General features: G+C 39.5%; 1 protein-coding gene across 1 annotated transcript in view; it reads right to left on the bottom strand.

Annotated features, from left to right (window-relative positions):
- EPHA6 (EPH receptor A6) overlaps nt 1-14,265 on the bottom strand; it is a 366,464-nt gene extending 352,199 nt beyond the window's left edge. The window contains exon 1 of the mRNA XM_066340828.1: nt 14,163-14,265. Coding sequence (XP_066196925.1) covers nt 14,163-14,265 — 103 coding nt within the window. The remainder of the gene's footprint in view (nt 1-14,162) is intronic.
- Nucleotides 14,266-14,609: the final 344 nt, after the last annotated feature.

Below are 14,609 nucleotides of genomic sequence, written 5' to 3'. Positions count from 1 at the left end.
ACAACTTGTCACCACAAGTGTAGCTAGAATCCAAAATATATCATCAGTAACTGATCAGTGCGAAATTCTACATCACTGTAAGCAACTGATCTGTGTAAAAATCTAAATCACTGTCTTTTAAACTGCAGCAAATTACCAGACACACTAAAAGTAAGACAACTGAAATCGTCTTCACTTCTCATTTCAGACTGCATGGCAGAAGGCTGTCTACAAGAAGCAAGGTTTCTTTTTCATTAATGACAGAGTTATTCTGGAGTAAACACCCTTGAGGGAGTTAGAATACATTTAATTGAGACTCTTGGAACTATGAATAGTTTCAGGCCAAGCATTTTTTACCTCATGCGTGGGTCTGGGGTTTTTTTGCCTATAAAAACTATTGAGAATTATAAGGAGTCAGACGGAGAAAATTGAAGTTAAAAGGAAATGTTTTATGGTTAAAATTAAGTATATTATTACATCTCTGGTAAAAAGAGAAACTACATGGAGGGATAGCATTTAAAAATTAATACAAATTTATCACACAAAGTTCATAAATCCAGACTGATCCAAAGCCTCCTTTTCTACAAGAGCTGGTGACCACCATACCTGAGCAATTGGAAATACTCACTGCTCTCACTTTCCCACCTGTAGAAAATCATCCTCAGCCTATGAACAGAATATTTTCTCATGGCAGGTTTCTCTACACTCTCCATAATGCAATCAATTATTGTTTAGTGCTGTTTCCCACCACCCGTAATGAATGCCTTGATCAGAATTTCAGAGTGCTTTTTTGATTGCCCACAGTCCCTTCATTTCCAGTGCTTGCTCTCAATCAGATCAAGTGATTTAAATCTCATACTTAATTTAAAACAGATGAATGGGGAATTTAAGATGTTTCATTCGTGTAAATACCAAATTTATAACAATGAATATTATCTTTTATATTGCTACACAGCTTAATTTATTTCATCTAAGAGCAATAAAACAGAGTAAGCACTGAGCAATCCTAATAGCCAAGCAGAATCAAATTATGGAAGAAAAAGCTGACATCTGAATTATAATGCATTAAGGTAAAATTACAGACGATTTTGAGGTTAATTTCATTCAATTTGACTTCAAGAAAGCAGCAATTCTTTTCAGCATTAATTCAGAATTATACAAACCAAAAAAGTGGTTTGAATCTATAAAAATTATTTATGTTTTATTTTAAGATATAATTAAATTACTGATTGTGTGACAACACCATATTGGTAGTGAACATTTTAGCTTATCACGTACATTTCATTGTATAAATATCAGAAATAAGTCTGGGTTAGGAAACTAAAACAAATTGCAAAAGAGTTTTTACCTGCTTTAAATAAAGAGCTAAAGATGTGAGCAAGTTCATAAATGGCATTGTTTTGAGACAGATAGATTTAACTGGGCCATTTGTGGTGCAATTCCTCAAAAATAAGTCATGAAATTGATCTTATTTATTATTTCAGTAATGTCCTTGTCCAAGATAGGCTTGGTCTAATGGAATTTTTTCATGGAAAAGTTTTGAGACATTGTTAACTCCACTAAGAACCGAAATACTATGTGGGGGAGGCTATGGGAAGAGAAGGGATGAATAATTCTTTCCTGGGATATAAGGAAGGAAGGACATTAAATATAAAACATCAGACAACCCAAAGGGAGCCAAGGAGATTTTATTCCATGAAATGGGAGTCTAGCAGCAGCCAGAGAAGGTGGCACACCTCTGCATATTAACTGCCGAGGAGCCGACCAAGGACCAATCCAACAACGTGGGAATGAGACAGAATGACAGAAACGGTCCAATATTCAAAATTATAAACATCTACTATTGCACAAAGTACCAGTAAAATCCCACCAGCAAAGTTGCATGTGGTTCTGGCCACCTTTTTTTTTTTTTTTTTTTTTTTTTTTTTTTTTTTTTTTTTTTTTTTTTTTCAAGGAAGAGTGGATTAACAGGATGAAGAATGAGAAAAAGCAACTGTAACTGTCACAGAGATCAGAAATCTCTTGAGTGAAAGATGAAAACCACACACCAAAACCCAAAAAAATGTGATGTCTCCTACAACAGGGAGCTGGATAAACAATGAGAATGGAAAGGTGTCCTTAAGTTTTGAGACAAAGCCAGCACAAGCACGAATGAATAAGCACCACTCACTAATAGATGCAGCCCATAAATGTATTGGAATTTCACAGCACTGAAGTTCAGAACCACCTTCCAACAGGAGCAATGAGGAAACACGGCTTAACTAGATTGAAGATGAAAATTAATAGTTTTATATGGCATCACTGGAGGCTGTGGGAACAAAGCTCTTTGCCAATCCTGTGTTACAGAGCCCCTCCATGCAGTGTAAATAATTTTGGCAGGTACGACTATAATGCAAACACAATTCTTTCTCTCAAGAACAATTAAAAAACGCTCTCAATGCCAGTAATGTTACAGTGACATATTTTTCCTCAAGTCCATGGAAATGAAGCCACGTCCTGAATGACAAACTGAGCCCTCCACTGCTAATTTCATTTCCTGTCTTGGAAGCCAAGGGTAACCTCTCTCTCCAACCCATTTGCTTTCAGTTCACAATAAAAAGAACTTAAATAATAACGAAACCCTCTTCACAGAATTTCAATACAGATCTCTCCAAACTACTGCATTTATCTTCAACATAAGTGTCCAAAGGGCATAATCCACATTATGGACTAATAGCCTGTAAAACTGCATTTTATGAACTGTAGCAGTTTTCAGCAATAAAAATAGAATCAATGGACTCAAGTTGATAACATTTCTTTCCTACCCTACACTGGAATTAATTTAATTTTTATATTTTTTTGATTATGTACATTTTAAAAGCACTAGAACCTGTTTGGAGTCTACAAATCTCTATGCTTACAGCTACAGATGACATATTGTTATATAAATTTTTTTTTACCACCACACTAGACTCAAAATTTTGTAAATTACAATATTCATGCAAGAAAGTCAGGAAAAGGAGATTTTTTTTGTCTTCTCTTCCTTCTTCCTATTTTCTTCCCCTCTTCTCCTTATCAGAAATGTACTGTTCCATCTCACTATCTGAATAAAGGATGGCTCGCTGCTATTTTAGCTTTAGTCATAAAAATTCATTACTTTAATGTAATGAAAATCATACTGATGTGCCTCACAACTGCATAACTGTTCTGCTCAAAGAACACTACCTCCGTGAAGCCCACCAAAAAGAATTTTCCTTTATTCATGAAGCATTTCATAGCAAGACCTAATTTCTTTCCATAGTTTTCTCTTAGTTTAAACTCGATGAAAAAACTTTTAACATATGTCCCATGCAATGAAGGCCCCCAAACTCATATATTCAAAGTAACTTTTTTTTATCCATGTTGAATAACTGTGAAGTCAACCTGAGCTAGTATGTGGCAGCTCAAAGAATCAGTAATTTGGATGATGCATTTGCTGAATTCGGTGCAATCACATCCCATCTGGAGATAAGAACACCAGATATCAGAAAAAGAATTGCTTGGGTCAGAGAGAGAATCAAGAACACAAAATTCCAGTTAAAGGTAAAATATATTCGTGCAAAAGACTGAGCAGTTCCTCAATTCCTCTTTCCACAGACTGAACATCAACTCATTAACTTTCTCCTCTCCTACAGGCACTACAGAAAAGATGACCCTTAACTAAGCAATGCTTGACTGAGGGGTATTATTTTATATACACCAAACACTGCACCTTTGAATTACAGTGTACCCTTGATTTTATTTACACAGCTCAGTGCAGTTCCAGATGATTCACTTCAGCCATCCTTGTGTCCAAGCAGACACACAGTAAATTATCTTTGTGCAGTGAAAGTATTTGACTGTTGGGGGACTTTTTCATTCATTCATTTATTCCTACTTCTGGAATTTCAGGTGGATTATTTGAACTAATTTAATAGGGTGAAGCCCTTACAAAAATGAAATAATTTCATTTTACCAAGACTGACATATGTAGTCACTAACCACACTGAGGGGTGGTAAGGAAAGCTGTAGGGAACACTAATGTAAATTATCTGCTAACAGAGTACATAGAAAATTCCTGTTTTGAGGAATGTACAAATGAAGATACTTACGCCAAACATCTTCACATGGTTTTATGAATGACTTTATCAAAAGGTCACATTTCCCATTTACTCAAATAACATGGAAATAATGCTGACAGCTCAGGAGAGAAAACAAAACCCAGACCATGATCTCTGTCAATGCAACCACACCATGATTTAGTGATTTTAACAAAACTCAGAAGCTGTAGGGATATTGTGGACTCATCTAAACACTTAAGCAATTCAGAATTTCATAGAAAAAGAACTAAACAATTTTTGTTCCACATAACACAAACTAGATTATAAACTCCCCAGCCATCTAGGCTGAAGCCTGAACAATCAGATGAGCTGTATGATAATTTATCCATTAACCTTTACAATGTGTGTCCCATGATCCACCTGAATCACAAATGGAGGGACAAATGTAAATCAAGAGGAACACTGTCTGTTGTCATTGCATTTAACATAATCTATGTACAGTTCTAAATGTCAACATCTAATCAAGCCTAATCTATTATTGATCTTCTCTTTTGTTTTCAAAATATTCATCAACAACACAAACTTCCATCAGCTTTTATTTCTTCAGGCACATCTCTCAAGTATAAAATGCATTTGTCAGACTAGAGCTATTGAAAATAATCTCCTAATTTGCTTTAAAGTAATGGAAACTTACTAATGCTAAGGCCTCAGGGCATTACTTAAAATCCAAATTATTTGTTATAAAATTTGTAAGGAAATTAGTGCTAAAGTGAATAGGATGAGCATTACTGGAACTTTTAATTTACTTCATGATGCTGAAGGGATACCACGAGAAAGGAACAGAGCAGGAAACTCCCTACAAGCATGACCTCCATTGGCCCCCTCTACAGTTTTGACTCTTGTTAACTAACTCTTTGAACTTCTAATAGAGTTTTTTGCCTTTTAAATACAGAGTTTAAACATGGAGCATGCAAGTTTCAAAATTCCTTTGTTGCTTAGTGTTAACTACCAGTAAGGTGCATGTTCTCATTATCATCTAATGCTGACACCCTGAAACATGGCATCTCTCTTGCTTTAAGTAATTCAGGTGATTTAGTAGAGAATCGCATTGCCAGTCTAAATAAAGCACCCTATGTGAATGATATGTGAAGAGAGACAGAAAAAAAAATGAAGTTTTCAAAACAGAATTTGCAGGAGGAAAGTTCGTATTACCTACATTTTTACACTAATGGGATTAGCAAATCCCACACCCAAATGTCAGGAAAAACCAGAGCTGAAGTAGTCCCTGTGGCTCAGAGTCTCCATCAAAGAGAGCTGGTTCCCATGATAATGGGAGTGAAAGAGGTCCCTGGGCCAGCTGCCCAAGATTCCTGCTGGGAGGTTCAGACCTTTCCCTCAGGAAGATTTAAAGACTCCTGGTGCACAAAATGGCAAAAAGGTTTCAGGTCTTTAATTTGTGTGGTACAAACTACTTCATCTGCAGTCAGCATTTTGAGAAATTGAGTTTTGATACATCATGGATGTTTAAAACAGGAAGACAGTGTTCCTAGCTGAGAACAATTTAGTTATGGACAGGAAGAAAAATAACAATGAGTTTCACTGAAGACTACAGTGAAAGCCAAGGTGCTGTATCTACCTCTGCCACCTACATCTGAGCACTTCAAAAACTATTTTCTTGGAATTTGCAGTGGCTGTCACACACTGGTCACCTAAACTAAAAGCTCTGGCCTTTAACTCTTCTCCTCAGATCAGTGCTATACAGACACCAAGGCTTACTCAAAAGAATATTGTGAAAATAGTAGTTTTGAAGAGATCCAGCACTGAAAAAACAACCCTGCATGCAGCCTAAAGTTTGCACAGAGCCTTGGATTAAACAACAGTGACAAAAAATGCTGGATTCCTTCCCGTCACCAGCATTCATCTTTCTACACTATACAAGGTGCCCTTTGGATAGTCAGTAGAAAAACAGGGGTATATAATATCATTATATCATCTGCATCAATAAGAACCGCTAAAATGACATGGAATACCATCTGATTTCCTGGTTGCCTTTTGTAAACCCAGATTTCTTCAGATGTGGCTTTTATACGATACCTGTCTCTGCGTAGTGCACCCAATCCCTCCTTTTCCTTTGAGAACAACCATCTTACAAAGGCGAATTCTTACCCTTACCTTGAGATGTGTATCAGTATTTCTTAAAGAAGAGAATTTGCTCAATTCGTTCTGAAATTCTGTGTCTGGAAATCTGTAACTTAATGACTTTTCTACCACATACCAAAATCACAGAGTAAGTATTCCTACAGTATTCCTACTGACAGAGGCTGAGACAGAGTTTGGCTGAGAAGCTCCTGTGTGCTACAGCTCTCATCATGTTTCTCCATTCCTCAATGCTAAGAGAATTCATATTTACATAAATTAAATGGCCCTCTAAAAAATCAAGTCCACTAAACTGAATTATTAAATTTAAAATAACCCTCTAAGTGGGTGTTTCTACTGTATCATTGTGGCGTGGAAGTGTTTAGCAACTTCTGCAACCCAAACAGGAGCAATCTACCAGAGACAAAGGTTTTACATTTCCCCTGCTTTCCTTTTCAAAGGTCTTCAGCAGCCACACACAATGGAGAGTAAAGGATTGTGCAATTTTACATGGTCCCACTTTGTTTAGCAGAAAGTGCTGAATTCAAACCACATTTTGAAATATGAATCCTTCATGCAAATGCTTTCCTTGCAATCAATTTCCAGCCACAAATACTGGAAGCGCTACAGAAGAAAATGGCTAGGTCTTCTTTGATTTTTTTTTTAATATGTCCAAAATATATCTGAACAATTCTGAATCTTAGCAAAAACCTTTTCCTATAAAATTTTATTTTAAACCAGCAAGTGAAACCCACTGAGAAAATCAACCTGGGGACATTGAGAATGATAACCACTTCTACCTAGATTAAAATGCTAGTGTATTATCTTATGGAATGCTTTCTAATTTGTTCTTTTATTCCTTTATTTTAAGCAAGAAGCAACAAGCAGCCAGAGAATACAAATTACAGCAGCAAGTGCACTCTAACCAAGGGTCCCCAGCCAAAACAAATCACTCATTACATGCATCAATGATACTGTTTGCTGTATGTGACTTTTCCCCTTTTGTTCTAGGTGCAGAAGCCATTAAGTGGATTGAGGCAGTAGAGCTCCCTGCAAATTCACCTTTTAACTGTGTTCTCATTGTGTGTGTGCACCTCCACAGGGGCTTGTTACACACAGTGCCTGCTGCCCACCTTCCCTCCTGCACTGGAGTGACACAGCACCGTTTCAATCCAAACTCTGTGCAATGTCAAAAACATGTCGGCATGAAGGAAAGCTGTGCTATCAATGCAGTTAACAAACCCATACATTAAAATGTTCCCTCTGGATTGCTGTGTTTATGTCACTGCTTCTCACCTAAATATTGCTTGTGCTGTCCCATTCCCCCTCATTAATGGGACACTGCTCCTTCCTCTTGGAGAATCCAGCAGCAAACACCTTCAAAGAGTGTCTGGGACCCAGACAACTTACAGCAAACAAAACCACCTCTCAGGAGGAAAAAAAAAATCTGTCAGCTTCTTAGAAATCTACCTAAACACAAACAAGAAATTTCTATTTAGAGACAAAATACATTTTTAATCCTCAGACTGTTCTACAGAAAGTAAATTTTACTTTCAATCTGATCTCCTCACGAAATAAGTGCTTTTGAATTTTATGGACCAGACCCTACATGACTGTCAAAAGAAATGTCAATAATACTACAGGGTTTTTTTAAGGTAGTCTTAATTCAAAGATCAAAACACCCCTAACTTTCTTTAAAAACACAGAATAACTACTGATGCTTGACATATTTAGAATGGAAACAGACCCATAAAAGAAAGTCATAGCTGGCTTGAAGCTGGAGGAGTACTATGACCTACTGTAACACAATTGTTTAAAGAGCAGAAAACTGTTTGTACAGTATTGTAAACCAGAGGGGGAGAAATACCCACGCATTGTTTGGGCAGAGGGGTTTTATTATCTATAAAATTAACTACAGTCTCATTAAAACACCTTCATTTGTTAAATTAATGAATATTTAATTATTAATTATCAAGGTATTCAGCTTTTTTTTTTTTTACGGGATGATAGAATTTAGTCCAAACACAGATATCAATCAGTGAGAGAAATGCTGACTTCAAGAAGTATTATGTTGTATGGGTGAGAAAAATCAGCAGAACTAATGACTAGGAAAATCTTTAGGGGGTTTTGTTGAAATAATTTTGGGTTTTGTTTCGGTTTGGCTTTCTGGGTTTTTTAGTACAATGGATTAGCCAGCTTGCAATATAGAACATGCAGCTTATTTAAAGCCAAGGTTGGTCTCTAAGCTTTGCTCTGTACCACATTTAAATTAGTATAACGAGGTCACAAATGGCTGCTGGATTAACTGAAGTGACTTCGCCTTAATGATTATTTTGAACAGACTGGTTCTTAGATGTGGGAATGATCGATAGCTGACCTGCACAAAAGGTGTTCCAGTATTGATAAGGAAAGCATCCTTGGAACTACAGTAAGGACAGCTGGAATAAGTGTTAGGAAGACTGAGGGGATTATGAGAAACAAGCAAGCTAAAGATAATTCTGCTGTTTAATTTTAATCATCTTTGTATGGTCCAGAATGAAACCCTGCAAAAAACCCCCTTGTTTTTATCATGTGAGGGACATCTTCTCAGAGTAATTCTCAGTTCTAACACCTTATCATAAAGTCTGACATACCATTTACAACTTAAAAACCAGATTCTGAAGGCGTATTGTTCACAACAGACTGCTTTTTGTTGACCTCTCCAGCATTATATCATGGCTTCTTGAGGTCAGGATAGATTATGGATAAATAATTTATCCACAGTTGTCTATTTCCATCCATTTTATCATTCTCTCTGTCAGAGTTCAGCATGTTAAGGAGCATATCAAACACAAGGCCAGCCTCATCTTTGTGTCAATGTCACGTTGGGGAAATCAAGGATCCTAATGAAACATTCCAGCTAAAACACACAGCTGGAATAGGAATACATCCTGACCCAGCTATGCTATACTGGAATCTAAGAACAATAAAATGCTTCCCATATTGTACACATGCAAAATTTTCTCAATATCCCTAATCAGTTAAATGAGATTTTTAAACATTAGACTTTCCATAAAAAAAAAAAAAAAAAAAAAAAAAAAAAAAAGGCAAGCCAACAAAATGGATATGGACACTTACTATGTATCTTACTGACCAACAACTTGCTGAACTTTTTGACTTTTCTAAAATTGTCAAGTGAAAATTTTGACATCACTTACCCTAAACAAACCCTCAAGCAGAGTTAAGGGCTAATGTATTTATCTGGAAAGACAGAGATTTTAATACAAAAAACTCAATTTCCTACATGCTTTTTCCTTCTCTTTTTTCCCTTGGTAAACTTTTTTGACCTCCTAGAGGGAATGATAGCTGACCAGAGAGTTAAATTGGTGAACTCCAGGAAACACTTTAGTTCCTCTGTGGTGTTTTCAATCCTGGAAATTATATGAAAACTACTATACTGATTTTGTTCTAAACTGTATCTGCTTAAGCTATGCATTTCTTAATACTTAGTATTTCCATACTAATCATTCTCATTTGTAAAAACAAAAAAAAAATTAACAGACTATCCAGACAGCCCTCAGTACTGCCAAATACAACACCAAGAATGTTTCCTGAACTACTCATTGCAAATCTGTTCATTTCATGACATCCAACTTGAGGCTCTTGGATAACAAGTCATTTCATGCATATCTACAACTGCAGAGGTTCCCAAGTCTTCATTAGCACACAAGTCCATATGGATGTGGGATTTTACACATGGGTAAAAAAATTGTTAAAAGTTTCTGAAGAACTTGAAAATGTGAAAAACGTAAAATATGATTTTGCTCATGATTTTATCTACATGCTGAAAAAGCATTTACTACAATGGCTTTGTTTATTTAACTTTCTCATGTTTCTGTAATGATGTAAATGCTTATTTAAGGAAGAGCTGGACAACTGAACAGCAGAATTCAGCAGCTCTAGCACAGCACAGGCAGCAGCACAGCCTTTCTATAGTACAGTACTTTAAGTCCTCAAAGAGATAGCCTCTAGCAGCAAAACATCAGCTTCATTCAGAGAAAAGTTCAGTCTCTCCACGCTTAGTCCTTGGTCTCCTTATTGCTACAGAAAAAAAAAAAAAATCTGAGTTCTGTATTCAGAAAGAGTGCCTATGTGTGGTGGATTACACTTCTGGAAAAATAAATATGTGAATGAAAATCAGCCAACTTCTCTGAACTGATGAATACCTCGAGGTCATTAGTAATCTACCTGATATTTTACTACCAGAATCAAAAAGCTTTATTATCTACTTTGAGCCACCCAATTTACATCAAGTGTAATCACTATGAAAATAAAGGCTACCTGAATTTCAGAACTGACATTTGACATTATTTCTTACTTCACCTTTTTTTTTTTTTTAATAAGAAGAGAAAAACGAATACAGGTGCCTTTTAAAGGTATGAATAAAAAGACCAACCTTGCATAACGTGACAAGAAGTAATGATACCTGGAAACTGAAAAAGTAACAGCTTTTTTTTACACTTCACTGATAGACACGACTCATTATAAACTCTGCAAGTTCTATAGGTGGCTTCAGGAATTAATTGTCTGGTGATACATAATGGCAGATACAACCTGAAAGCAGCCAGGGTACAGAAACTCTTTCTGGTTGACATAATGTAGAAACAAATATGGTTTCTGGTTTCTATATACATAGAAACATTCATGTGTGCACCCTTACCACAGGAAACTATTGAGCCATTACCTGGTGTGACCTTTATCTTGAAAGCTCCCACAAGTTTTGCACAAGGAGCTGCATAGGTCAGATGCCATTATCTGTAATTTTAGGTCTGACAGCAATTGCCCAATTCTTGGTGTTCTGGCAAGCGAAGAACAAAGCCACACCACAGCACGCTGAAACCTTGCACAGCAGCCTGTTCATACTGGATGTCAGGGACAAGCACTGAAAATCTCAATGAACATGCAAGAACTCAACCTCCACCATTAGCTGAGCCCTCTGTTCCAAGCAGTTCTGCCACACACTGCAGTGGTTACTCCTCCTGTGTGATTCCAAACCCTACAGGGTTTTTGTGAGCAGTAAAAATTAGCCCTTGTCATGGTCATAATGTGTTTTTGAACTGACCACTCCATGGAGATGAATGAGTAAGTTCTCATTCCCTGCCAATAGTATTGTTTGTGCCTGTCTTGCTACAGATTCTCTAAGACACCACACATTGATTTACTGGGTGAAGAATGACTACCTAAGAGCCTTGGAGCTATATAAAAAAAAATATGTATTTCTTTCTGTTTGACAAGACCAAAAAGGATTAATCCCAACATGGTTATAAAAACAATTTATAAGACCAGAGTATAGTACTTTTCTGAAAATCCCTTTTTAATAACAGGAAACAAACCATTAAGAATAAAGTGGAAGGGCTGTCTGTTTACCAAGTCAGATGAATAAACCTATTCCTCTTCCATCCTTTTCACCCAAACGACCAAGAGACAACACAAGACATTCCTCTGCAATTTACTATTAATACTGGTATGTTTCTAAGCATGAAATAGAAGACAAAATATACCAGATATCAAAGTTAATATATCATTGTAACAGTTATTAGAGAAAACCCAGTAGCAATCACTGGAAGATGTTTTCAAGATGTGCATGCTGAAAATATCACTTCAGGAAAATTTAAAGAAGTTATGTTTCCTCACAAAAAATTCTCTGCAGCTGGGATTCCGAATATTAGTAACCAGCATTTTAACCTTCCACATTTAAGTGTTTACACAACGGGCAAGTTTTTAATTGTAGTAATTTCCTTTCCTTCAATTCCTGGATTTAGAGAAAGTTATCACTAAAAGCAGACTCTTTGCTAGCATTTTATTAACAAGGTTGGGGAGGCATGTGTATGAAAGCACCTGTATTAATTCAGTCCATTTTCAGTTCACTTGCGTTTTGTTGGGCTATATTTATTATTTGATTGCTATGGTGATATGGCAGTACCAAAGGTAAGAGGCTACTTGTCTTACTGAAGTTTGCAAGCAATGTGCAGAAAAAGAAGTCACCCAGAATTTAGGAAATTCACCAGTACTCTCTGCAGCCAACACCACAACACCTGGACTTATTAGGGAAAGTTACATCAACATCAAGGAACCACTGAATCCCTGACAGACTTTTGGCAAGTATCTTTCCCATCCTTTAAAAACACCATGAAAACACTTCTAAAACACTATTTAAACACTACTAATTTAATCCCACAATATCAGGTTTAGAAACCTGAACTAAACTGCATTAATTGATAAAAACTCTTTGATGCTATTATGCTGCCTTAGCTGCTCTACAACACCAAGAATATATTTCTTTAAAAATCACATTCATATGTGGTGTTAGGCCTTGTGGTAAGGCAGCAGATATCAGCACTAATGCCTGTGACATCAAAGGAAAACTGGGTTGTGCCACTGTGATGGTCTGATGTCTTCCAAGACGTAAGAAATTGCAAAAATCAGCCTTGAAGTGATTGTAGGCTCTACAATTACAGACTGGAATTATTCATGGCATTTAGCTTGGGAGAGGCAAAGGAATCATACTAACTTGGAATGTCCTTGCCGTGACTCTTCCTGATGGCACAGGGGCTTTTACAGTTTGTCCCTGTTTTCTAGGGATCTTATTCTCTGATTTCACTGTTACTGAAGTCGATACAAAGAGCACTGGAAACAGACTGCAGAACCAAACTATGGAACTAAATGAACTAGATACTTGTACTCCAGGACTAAATCCAGTTTGTTTTCTTTCACTGATACTTTCCACCATTGCCAATTGCAACACTCCTTTCAACATAGCAGGTGAAGCAATTTGTGTCAGCAGCAACATTTAGAGCCACCCTTCAGTTCCTATATTTTCAGTCACATCACACTGAAACCTCAAAAAAGCCAAATTGTATAAAAATAATGTTAAAGGTACAGAAGCCTCCCATACCGTGGGAACAGATGTATCCTCTGCAACTTAAATAGACAGATGCACATAAAGCAAGCAGTTCAGGAAATCCTCTGCTCTATCCAGATGTTTGATAACATGTTACATGATGTTTTATAATCAGGTCTGGGCTCTTTTTTTTATTTTTTTTAGTTCTTCCTAACAAAATACTGTACGCCCTGGGTGTGCTAGGCATTTTTATTCCTATAACCAGAATGATTCCCTTCTTAATCCAGAGGTCATTTTCTAAGACGCACACCTTACAACCCGAAGAATCAAAATACCGCCTTCGGTGCGACCTGCTGGGCATGCATGCACCTGCTACAAAGGTTTTAAATGGGATTTTTTTCAGACAATCAGCCCGGTGTATGCAGAAATGGGGCGTTAAGGGCAGTCAGGCACCTTTGAACAGTTCGCTCACCAGCAGCATTTCCCCGTAAGGCGCGATGAGCTCTCTCAAACCCATTCTACAGGATCCGCGTTCGGCAGGACCGAAGCAAACCTCAAGCCCACATTTCAAATAAAACGATGCCACCGCTCCACCTCGCCAGGAGGCAACTTTCGCTTCCCTGCTCTCACTCGCACATCCCGGCGGCCGAGGCTGCCCGCGGCGACAGCGGACAGCTCCCGGCAGCCGCGGGGCTATCCCGGGCGGGGGACGGCAGCGGAGCTCCCTGGCCGCCAACACCCAACTTTTGGGGGCGGCAGGAAGGGGCTGCCGCCGGGAGGCGCCCGGCCCCGCATCCCGGGATCCCGCATCCCCATAGCTCCGCATCCCCGTGAGCCCGCATCCCCATGGCTCCGCATCCCGGGATCCCGCATCCCCATAGCTCCGCATCCCCGTGAGCCCGCATCCCCATGGCTCCGCATCCCGGGATCCCGCATCCCCATAGCTCCGCATCCCCGTGAGCCCGCATCCCCATGGCTCCGCATCCCGGGATCCCGCATCCCCGTGGCCGGGAGAGGCCGAGCCGGCGGCCGCAGGTGCGGTCCCCTCCCTCCATGCCCTCACCCGCCGGAAAGTTGCGGGAGCCCGCACCGCGGCCGCCCTCACTCACCGTGGTTGCTGGCGACGTGCCCGGCGGCGGCGGGGCTCGCTGTCAGCAGGGGGAGGAAGAGGCCGACTCTCCAGAGCAATGCCCTCACCTCACTACACCCCATGGCTGGTGCCCGCCGAGCGCCCCGCGACCTCGGCCGGCCGAGGCTGCCCGCGCTCCCTCAGGCCGGCGGGGACGGGCCTGCGCTGCCGCCCGGGGCTGCGCATCCACCGCCGGGGTCCCGGGGCACGGCGGCAGCGCGGGGGCAGAGGGCGGGCGGCGGCGCCGGGACCCCCGCTGCCGCCCCGCCGCGAGGGGCGGCGGCGCCGGGGACGGGGAGCTCCGGCAACTTGCAGGCGGCGGCGGCCGGGGGCGAGTGGCGCCCCGCTCCCTCCGCCGGCTCGGGCCGGTGGCACCTTCAGCCCCGCAGGAGCGCCCCTGGCAGCCTCAGCAGCCTCCTGCGCGGCG

This window comes from Sylvia atricapilla, chromosome 2 (assembly GCF_009819655.1).
Source record: "Sylvia atricapilla isolate bSylAtr1 chromosome 2, bSylAtr1.pri, whole genome shotgun sequence".
In the NCBI taxonomy this organism is placed as follows: Eukaryota; Metazoa; Chordata; class Aves; order Passeriformes; family Sylviidae; genus Sylvia; species Sylvia atricapilla.
This window is presented reverse-complemented; position numbering and strand designations above follow the sequence as displayed.